The sequence below is a fragment of the Arachis stenosperma genome, chromosome 4, assembly GCF_014773155.1.
Source record: "Arachis stenosperma cultivar V10309 chromosome 4, arast.V10309.gnm1.PFL2, whole genome shotgun sequence".
In the NCBI taxonomy this organism is placed as follows: Eukaryota; Viridiplantae; Streptophyta; class Magnoliopsida; order Fabales; family Fabaceae; genus Arachis; species Arachis stenosperma.
Window position 1 is genome coordinate 20,059,729 of NC_080380.1, and position 10,010 is coordinate 20,069,738.

The 10,010-nt window shown below is 34.5% G+C and overlaps 2 protein-coding genes across 2 annotated transcripts; both read right to left on the reverse strand.

The window, feature by feature from the left end:
* Window positions 1–753: 753 nt before the first annotated feature.
* On the reverse strand, window positions 754–1,277 carry LOC130974747 (uncharacterized). Its single transcript, XM_057899603.1, has 2 exons — window positions 1,089–1,277; window positions 754–1,014 (listed from the first exon to the last, which is right to left on the reverse strand). The coding sequence occupies exons 1-2, from the start codon at window positions 1,275–1,277 to the stop codon at window positions 754–756; spliced, it is 450 nt and encodes a 149-aa protein (XP_057755586.1).
* A 355-nt stretch (window positions 1,278–1,632) lies between these two features.
* LOC130973227 (putative E3 ubiquitin-protein ligase LIN-1) lies at window positions 1,633–9,574 on the reverse strand. The gene is made up of 16 exons (XM_057897662.1): window positions 8,803–9,574; window positions 8,332–8,404; window positions 7,892–8,010; window positions 6,241–7,311; window positions 5,974–6,115; window positions 5,268–5,507; window positions 4,604–4,898; window positions 4,354–4,475; window positions 3,877–3,996; window positions 3,579–3,710; window positions 3,368–3,490; window positions 3,072–3,182; window positions 2,842–2,988; window positions 2,612–2,740; window positions 2,227–2,343; window positions 1,633–2,113 (listed from the first exon to the last, which is right to left on the reverse strand). Exons 1-16 carry the CDS (start codon window positions 9,486–9,488, stop codon window positions 2,096–2,098), a joined length of 3,645 nt encoding a protein of 1,214 aa, XP_057753645.1. The 5' UTR covers window positions 9,489–9,574; the 3' UTR covers window positions 1,633–2,095.
* Window positions 9,575–10,010: the final 436 nt, after the last annotated feature.

Sequence of the window (10,010 nt, forward strand, 5' to 3'; positions counted from 1 at the left end):
TTAATTTGTTTGATGATTACATTGTCTTTCTTCATTTCAGGGCGAAGAGCATAATTCATATATTCCAACCAAACAGAATCATTCTGCAGCTATCACAACTTCAGATGTGGTCCAGCAACAAGCTGCTCCAGGAGCTGCATATGTGCATGTTTCTGCAGTCCCTGTAAGGTAAGGCCAGGTTCCATTCAAACCTCCAGCCAAAGTTCCAGCAAGGCCATCCAACAAAACCTTAAGACCAAAACAACCACTTAGAAGGAAGGATGATGGCAAATAACATGGATCACAGCAGCCAAGTGAAGAAGCAACTGAAGGACCATCTGATGAGACTCTAGTTGTAGCAAGCATTGGAACTAAAAGAATGTTTCAGTTCATCCCCACCCCAGGAGTCAACAATTCCAAGAAATGATGCTATCTTATGAAGTCAGTCGTAGCTGATGTAAAAAATTGGACAAACTTATTTTTATTGTTATGCATTTTAGTATCTTTTTGGTAAAATTATGATACTCAGGTTGTGACCTGTTATGAGACTGCTTATCATATTTTGTTAGGATTGTAATCCTTCAAACTTATCTTATAGTTCAATGTTCAATGATCCAAATTATTTAATGAATTTTACATACCCGAACCATCAACATGATATTATATATAGCCATTTAAAGACATGATGTTACAACAACAGCATATTATCATTCATCAAAGAATAAACATAACTACATTATGTCATTTTTTTCTCACAAGAGCGATGCTCAACATCTAGTAACACTTAATAACAACAACAGCAGTACAAATTACTACCAAACATACAACAATAATCCACAGATTAGATTTTTTTTCCCTCTCTAGACAAGCAAGCTTCTTCTCTAACTTAACCAGCCTCTGTTCTACTTTATTCTTGCACAAGCACTGTTCCAGGTCGTCAACTTCGTTGTCAGTAATTGACTTTTCTCTAGTCCCAATTTTTGCAACATGATCATCAATCCAGACAAAAAACTTGTAGTGGGATGAATTTTTTAACTGCAACATCAACAATAAAATCAAAATTCAGCTAAACACATGAACCAACTTCAAGCTTCACAGAACCATGTTACCTTGAAGAAGGGGCACCCAAGAAACAACTGGTTGGGGTTAGTTGGCGTCCTGGACTTGTATAGTACAGCATACACGCCACACCTGCACATCAGAGTAATGTCGTCCTTCTCATCTCCAGCCTCCATGCAACGAATGTGAGACGGCAATCGGACTCGTTGGGTGCTCGAACAACCTCCTTCACTGACCATAGACGCCCTAGACACAACAAACCCCTAACTATACAAGTGCGATGGCGTCTGGGACCAATTTGGAGAATTAGGGCAGAGCAGAAGGACCTAGTTGTCCTTCAAATGAATGTCAACATCTCATCCTACCCTGTAACGGATACATCACTCCGTTATTGCCACATGAATGTCACATCTGACTTTTCCGTTTGACATTAGAGAGCAGATTGAACGGAAGTACCAATTTGTACAGCGTTTTGAGAGGTCAGGAATCGTATTATATTTTCCATTCTTAAGGAAGTTAAATGTCCACGAATTAAAAGTTTAGGGACCTATTTATCCTTTACCCATTTTATATTATATATATTTTTTATTCAAATATAAGTTCATAATATGTATAGTTAACACATCATAATTTTATAGTAGTGGATTACACCTCCTTCTCCCCTTGCATGACCAATTACAAATTTTAAGATAAGATTCGAACGTTGATCTGAAAGGGGGAAAAACGTACATTTTGTAGTTGCTGCTTTGCGTTTGATTTATTTCACCTGATTACAATGAGGTTCCATTTCACAATTAAGATAACACTTCATATAAATTTGCAAAATCATAGCTGAAAGGGATATCAGCCTAGCTTAGTATAATAACATTTGTTACAATGTTTTTTTTTCTGTACAATAATAATATTTACTATGCAGTGATCCCTGATATGTAAATTATGTACTCTTAGCTTTTGGCAACTGAAGCTATTACAATCTTGTGGCATTAGATTTTGGAAGTTGACTAAGCCCTCATGAAACCAAATTAACTTGAAAGGGAAGTGTGTGTTGAAACTCTTCCTACAAAGGGATCCATCCCTGTAGATAATGAAACATTAAGAAATTGGGGTTAGGATTTTGTCTTGTGCATTCTTTTTCTTGTTTTTTGAAGTGAAATTAACTAAAAGGTGTTAGATGTGTTGTGCATGTACCTTGATTTGTCCCATCTCAGTACCACAAAGAATAATGTCATTCGCGGCGAGAAGGCTTGTAATCTTGCTTCCGGCCGATATTCTCCCAAGTTTTTTCGGTGTCCCTCTCAACCAGATCTGGTTTAGAAGATTGTTCCAAGTTATACAGTTGATGATAACCTGATTTGGTTGTAATTTGGCTATATTTGACAGATATTTAAACATTTTGCACTTAAGTTTTATATCATCAACTAATCAAATCTTTTATTTTGATATAACTTGTGGTTATGGAATGTGTTAAAATCTCTTTAATGAAATAGTTATATATAATTAAATGACTATATATCTTTTCTATAAGCATACTTGAATTTTCTAATGTAATATCTTTATTTTTGTTTTAATTAACCTGAATGCTATTTGCAGATGAGCTGGAGATTAGGTATATGAAGTCTTCTACCACTTCCATAGCCATCACACTATCTCCTTTGTCAGAATGGATTGAAATCTTGGGTTTCCCAATTTTTTTCTTCCATTCCTAAAGAATTCATCTATGTCAATACAAAGCAATGGTTTGTTTTTTTCTTTTTCTTTTAAAGTTTTGAAATCTGAAACTCGTAACAATATTTAGTTTCTCACCTTGAATGTTGTGCCTTCAACATGCTTACTTGCACTATAGAGCCAATCTCTGTATGCTACAATTGAATGTATTGGCTTACTTTGCTTGATCCAACTCCTTGTTGGTGGTTTGATTTCTTGTTCCCTGTTGTATGTTGTGGAATACTCCTAAAAATGAAACACCATGTTTACTTGTATCTTATTGGTCCTAGAATGGTAGAATGTGTTTGTACAACAATAGAGAAACTAACCTGTATGCTTGAATCTGTGCAGCCAATGTATAACTTTCCTCTAGTTAGTGTCATGCATTTTACATGCTTACCTTTGAAAATATTTCTGATTGCCCTTGAATCATTAGCTATCTGTAAATGTAAAATGTTGGTGTTATATAACAATTGTTTTGGAGTCTTAAAAAGTTATCAATTCTGCATTAATCTAGTAATTAGAAGCATGATTAGGAACATTTGTTTTGTGTCTGAATATGCTTTGAAAAGCTTCACTGTTATGCAAATGCAGCACTAATCATGACTAAGTTCCGAAGCATCACCTTTATTCCTTGGCTTTCAGTAATCGCGAAAATTGTTTCACCCGATGCATGTAACTGATGGATTGGTTCCTTGAAGACTATTACTTCAACACATTCCAACTTTCTCTGGACCATTCTCCACACCTATTTGATTTTGTGTTATATAAGATAACAGTTTCACCCTGGTTGAGAATAATAGAAATTGGTGTGCATATGGAAAGTTAAACCTTACCCTTATGGTTCCATCAGCGGATCCACTTAAGAGGCTATCTGATGGTTCAGATAGCGAAAAGCATGTCACGGACTTCTTGTGCTCCTTAATGTCCCATACAAGACTAGCTGAGTGCCCTCTAATATCCCACACCTTTTTTAATTCACCAACAAACTCTGATTTTACTTTTTCCATTCAGAAGGTTTCACCTCAGAAACAGACATTAGTTACTATGTCTAACATGATTTAACATGAACTCTTTTCCATGCTTAGAACAAAAGAAATCCATAACACCTTCACTGGGGTCATGTGTTCTTACCTTGATTGAACCATCTGAATATCCACTGAATAGGAGTCCCTTGTAGTATATGAGGGAGCAAACTGCTACATTGAAGTTTCGACTCGTCTCAAGGATTTGTGTGTGAACACAAGAAATACGCTGCTCTTACCACCATAATAATGATTTGAGGTGATGTAGAAAATAAACCAGTTAGTGCAAGGTACTGGAATAAAGAAATAGACAACAACAAGAAGCTCAAGAAAATTTAAGAACCTAAAAAACAATAATACTTTAAGTCATTTAATTATTATGCAATTCCTTTTAGTCCTTATTCCTTACTCTGATCATTGATCTTAGCCTGCTGATAAACATAGTTTTGTGTCATAATATTTAAGGAATAAATTCACCTGTTATGTTTATGCAATGTTGGTCATCAATTGTGCCAATTATGGGGACATTATATAAACGTTATTCATACAAGTTTTATCACTACCTGATACATGAATGAGTACTTACTGATATGTTTGGCAACAGGAAATCAGCTACTTTGTGTAATTCCTCAGCCATCCAAGTTACATTTGAAAGACGTCGTAACGATTCTTTTACTCCTTCAGAGAAATGAATCAGTTTCTGCTTTCCTACATTAAAAAAATAGAGAGGAAAGAAAAAACTCATAATCAACACATAGTGCAGCAACAGAATTCCTATGATTAAGACATTTTTTATAGCATTTTTTAATTCTCATATGCTACGGTGGCCAGGTTACCTTTACCAGTGGCATAATTATAAATGCATAGACATGCTAGAAGTCTTTCTTCTAGCTCCATCCCAGGATGCAGGAATTGCTCGATTCCACTCAGTATGATCTCGGATGCCGAATATCTGAGGCTATCCGAGCTTTTAGATATTTGACATCCGAGCCATGAAATTGCTACAAGGCAATCTCTAGAGACCATTTTCATCTTGCTTCTTAATCCACTCTCTAAAGCATGGAAGATGGAATCTCCAACACTTAACATAGATTTTGCAATTTTACTGCACCATAAGTCTGTGCCAGTATCCTGCATAATCATGAAATTTGCTCATCTCCATTATATCTTTCTGAACAGCACAAATCATATACATGTATTTCTATGATGCACAAATACCTCAACTTTCCTCATGTATGCATATCGTATGTGTATATGCATCAATACTGCTAGATTAAACTTCTTTTTATTATTGGCTACTTTTATGAACTAAAAATAATATTGTTCATTTGATCATCCTATCTATTATTTGGAACAGTCAATCATATCTAACATAATTATTAAGAATTGATGAAGATTGCTTTAAGTATTCATATATTATCATTTTTATAAAATCGTTTGTATGTAGATATAGATGAACTTTGAACTTTTTTCTCATATAAACATTTAAGGAAGCTGTACCTGTAGACTCTGATCCAACCAGTTGAAGTTTCTTATCATATTGTGGTGATAGGGAGAGTTCAATCCTGTCTTCCTCAGCAACCATGCAGCTGTATATGGTTCTCCTGTCCACGCATATGTTCCTGCAAGATTTGATAAAATGGATGCAGATAATATCTGCTCTGAGCTTTCCTGAGATACCAATGCCCTTAGAAGGACCTTCACTGCTTCTACTCTGAACAAGCTTTTATCACATGGGTTCTGCATGATATTATTTTGGTTTGTTAGTCATTTATTGGTCCTCATATTTTACAATAACTTATTCTAATTCATGTGGCCATTGTCAAAAAAATTTCCGTGAACACAAACATTTAAGAAAATTGAATTGACATGACTACAGGGCAAAAAGTTTCTACGGCTTTGTGCCAAAAATGTATCATTTAGTGATCAAATGAACAAACTTTTAACATGTGATTCATATGATATCTTCTTTTGATGAATATTTTTGTTTCTTCTATTAGCTAATCAATAAGCCGACTCCACCAAGTGGGATAAGACTTTGTTGTTGCTGTTTGTATTAGTTAATCAATAACACCATGTATACTGAGTTAAAGAAAATGAAATGAAATATCCCAATATACTGATTTGTATCAAATCAATCTTTCATCCTAGGGAGCTTCATTACTGAAAAGTGAGGATAAAAATTTTTCCGAATTTCATAGTTTACCAATGTTTCTAACTGAAGTAGTATGTTTGCTGCAAAAAGCTGGTGATCAGGTTGTAATTGATGAGTACAAATCCTTAGTATCTGCATAACATTGATGCCTCCTTCTTGCTGTATACGCTGCAACAGATTAATGGCCGATGATCTGGAAACCAAATGTGAAAATTAATGACACAAAGCTTCCTTGAACAAGGACAGTACAAGTACAACAAATTCTAGTCAATTATCTTAAAATAGAATGTAAATTAAAGACTGTTTGCAGAGTTATACCGCGGTATGCAAAGGATTTCATGGAAAAATTCAAGTGCCATGCATTTGGCCCGGGTATTTTCCGTCTGCAGAAGATGGATAAAAGGAGCAAGAGGAGTGTATTGTGATACATACTGTCTACATTGTGCATCAAACTGCATGCATTTTATAAGAATGGTGGTTAAAGAGAAAAACTCTTCTAGATTATCATTCCTAGCAACTTCTAGAAGTCCACTGAGAACATGAGGGGAACTGATCGCAGCCAAATGCATGTTATTCGTTGCATAGTCGAACGAAGTCACTAGTTCTTCAATGATCATCAATGATGCTGCATGAGGCGTCAGAAGAAGGGGCTCTGGCTTATTCTTGTAACTATGTGAGGTGCATACGATCTCAACAAGTATTGGTAGAAGTTCCAATGTTTTTATGTCTATAGGTGATGGATTTATCAAATAGATGAGAATTGCAGCCTCATGAACATTTTGTTTTAGAGCACTAGCAAGATCACACAACTTTAAACCTTTCTTCTTGATGTCTTCTATGACTGATTTGTTTCTTGAAATTATTGTAGTGAGAATAGACACAGAAGCTCTAATTTCTCTTTCCTCTTTGGATGTTGAGATAGCTACTAGCAGTTCATCCAAGATGGCATCCCTCAAGGAAGCATAACTAGTGCCTGATGAATCGGTCAAATACTCGTAGATAGATGCAATGTCAACCGTATATTCTTGTCCACACTTTCCTAATGCTTCTGAATAATGCAGTTCTGAGATTCTTTGAATCACTCCTGAAAGATCCTGTAGGGAATATCTTCGTGATTTTGTTTTAGAACTTTCTTCATGATCTTTCTGGCTGAGCCAATGTTTGGAAGGAGATTTAGATGTTACATTGTCAAAGAGATGGAATTTTAGTGGCTGCAATGCTTCCTCAATTATTCCATCATCTACATGGAAATTTGAGATGGATAAAGTAGAATCTTCTCTGGCTCTGTTGAATATGGTCGAATCAAAATTAACCACACTTCTTTCATTCAGCTGTTCTTGCCCGGAATATTTCACAGCATGATCCAAGGCATAGGATTGATGTAGCTTCCTAGAAAGATAAAATTCCAGAAGACAATTATGAATTATAGAACTGAACTGCCTCTAATAGGCTTATTTTTTATAACAATAGGCCATTTAAGCTTTTGGTCTGTGCAAAATTAATGATATATTGTTTTGGTCCCTGTAAAATTTTGTGGTTATGGTGCAAAAATTTTCGTTTAGTAAATAAAATTGGGTTCCATAAAGATTAAACTGATAATGGATGCTTATGCTTTGAACCATAAATGTGAAGTTGATTTGTATGTACGATAACAATACTGACTAATTTCGCTTATTTCTAGAATTTTTTGGATCAAAATCTCACAAATCTTATGGGGACAAAAACAATAAATTTCCCATTTTACAAATACTAAAAATTTATATACATACAATGAAAGACAAACAAACAAAGTGTGGATGCTACAATTACACACTAACTATTGAAATAAAGTTGGAGGCAAACAAACAAAATGTGAATGTTACAATTATGAACTGTAATAATGAGATACCTATACTACTACTAGGCACTGATATAAAGTTAGAGACAAACAAACAAAACTTGGATGTTAAGACTTCATTAGTGGCCAAACCTGTCATAAGTTTCTCTCTGTAGATCATTTGCTTTTGTTATTTTGGCTCTTATGTGAAATTTTCTGTCTTCCATATTATGCATCACATCTTGGGGACCAAGTGGATGAACTTTATCATACTGCATTATATTCATGATATATCACAAACATAAGGGGAAATAAATGTGCAAAACAGAGAAGTTTTTGATGCACCTATGATTTGACATTCTAAGTAAACTATTGCATAATGTAAAATTTGGAATTTTTTCTCTTTTTTAAACCCTTTTACTGGTAGAAAAAGCAGATTTTTTTCACATATTTTCATAAAATTTTAAACTTAGTCTTAGAAAAACCAACTCACTTTCTTCAATTATATACAAGATTTTAATTGCAAATTTTTTTCCCAAATTGAAACACACATAACCTTATGTGCTAGTATTAGAAATCAGAGAAAGACTTACCATATTGCAGGTTTTCAATCTTGGTTCATGTTGAAATGAATTAGGAGAAACACAGCTGGTATTTGGTGCATCCCTGAACATGGCAATGAGTTATTTTCAGATGACAAAGTAAACATTTCAAACTCCAGTGTGTTATTTTTGGCTTCAAAAGGCAGTCTCTTATTTAACTTTAATAATCACCTTAAAGAATAATAACTATGATTATGTTCATGTTTGTTAGCACTGAGCACTGTGGATGAAATGTGCAACATATTTCAACCTATTCGTCATTAAAATTACTTGAAATCTTCTTTTTATCTCTTCAAACATCATAATCTGTATCTGGATTATTGATGTTAGAAACATGATTAGGGAAATTTAGTTACTCAAAACTAAAAATATAACCTTTTTTATGTTCTTGAGTCAGAAAATAGCATCATTGTTGAGGCAAAGTAGTTTTGAAAAGCAGCAAGTATGAATAATAACTCTTACACATATTGTGGTGATTGGTGTTTGGTGCTGCAATAACTTCTCCACCATGGATTCTCTCCATAAAGCATAACCTGATAATACACCAAACCTTCCTTATAACTTCTTGCAATATCCCTAATTGCTTCATTCACTTCATCCTCAGAACTAGAACTCATGCTTCCACTGTTGTTCTTCACATTCTGCTTCTTCCTTCTCAGCAACATGATGGTTTCTTGAGGGAAAAGGCTCTGAGAAAGTTCAGTTGCAAATTCATTGCAAACAATCCTTGGTGACACCAACACAGCTTGAAGAAAATGCAGTGCAGATTGCCACTCATCACCCTGCAGGTTCCTAACAACTGAGAGGTAAAAATAGGAGCAGCACACCAAGTAACGGTTTGAAACCGTGGCGGTTACTTCTTCCTCATCAAGCATTGCTGGTACCTGAAGCATTTGTTCTGAGTTCATGAGCCTGAAGGACTTTTCCTCTGGCTTCTGAGCTTGAATTGCAGCTTCAATGCTGTCAATTCCCCAGTACAAATTGGATAGCACTGATTGCTCAGAGAATTCAAAGAACTCTTGCTTTTGAATCCTTAGTTTTGAGGTGCATTTCAGCTTTAGAGCATTCCTTGTTCTCTCATTTGACAAGGTTTCATGAATGTATCTGTTGATTGAAACAAGAACCCAAATGTACTTGAGGTCTATCATCTTTTCATAGTAATCAAGAAGATCAAAGGGTGGAGAACTGAGAGAGCCTTGTGAATTCTGATTATTGCTTCTGATGCTTTTTTGGTTCTTTGAGAGGTGAAGATGATGAAACTGGAGCTATGCAAGCTTCTCTAAACTATATAGTATTAGCGATTAATTTCTCTTTTTATTTAATATTTAAATATCATATTTACACATACTCTGTCCTTTTAGGTTTTGGTATAATCAATGCTGAGTTTAGTTTCGATTCACTGAATAATATAAAAAAGTAATTTGCTAGCTACACAACCATTTTTGTGAACAATGAGTTCTAAAATTGGTTAAATAAAGTAAAAATACACTATACTCCTAAATTATCCATTTAAATCTTAATATTAGAATAACTACCAGTACACCTAGTGAATTGAACATCCAATATATCCATTGATCACATTATTTAATATTTTCATTGTCTACATATACTTTTCCTATAAAAAATAAAAATTATTCAAATTAATTTTTGAATATTTTAATTTTTTAGGT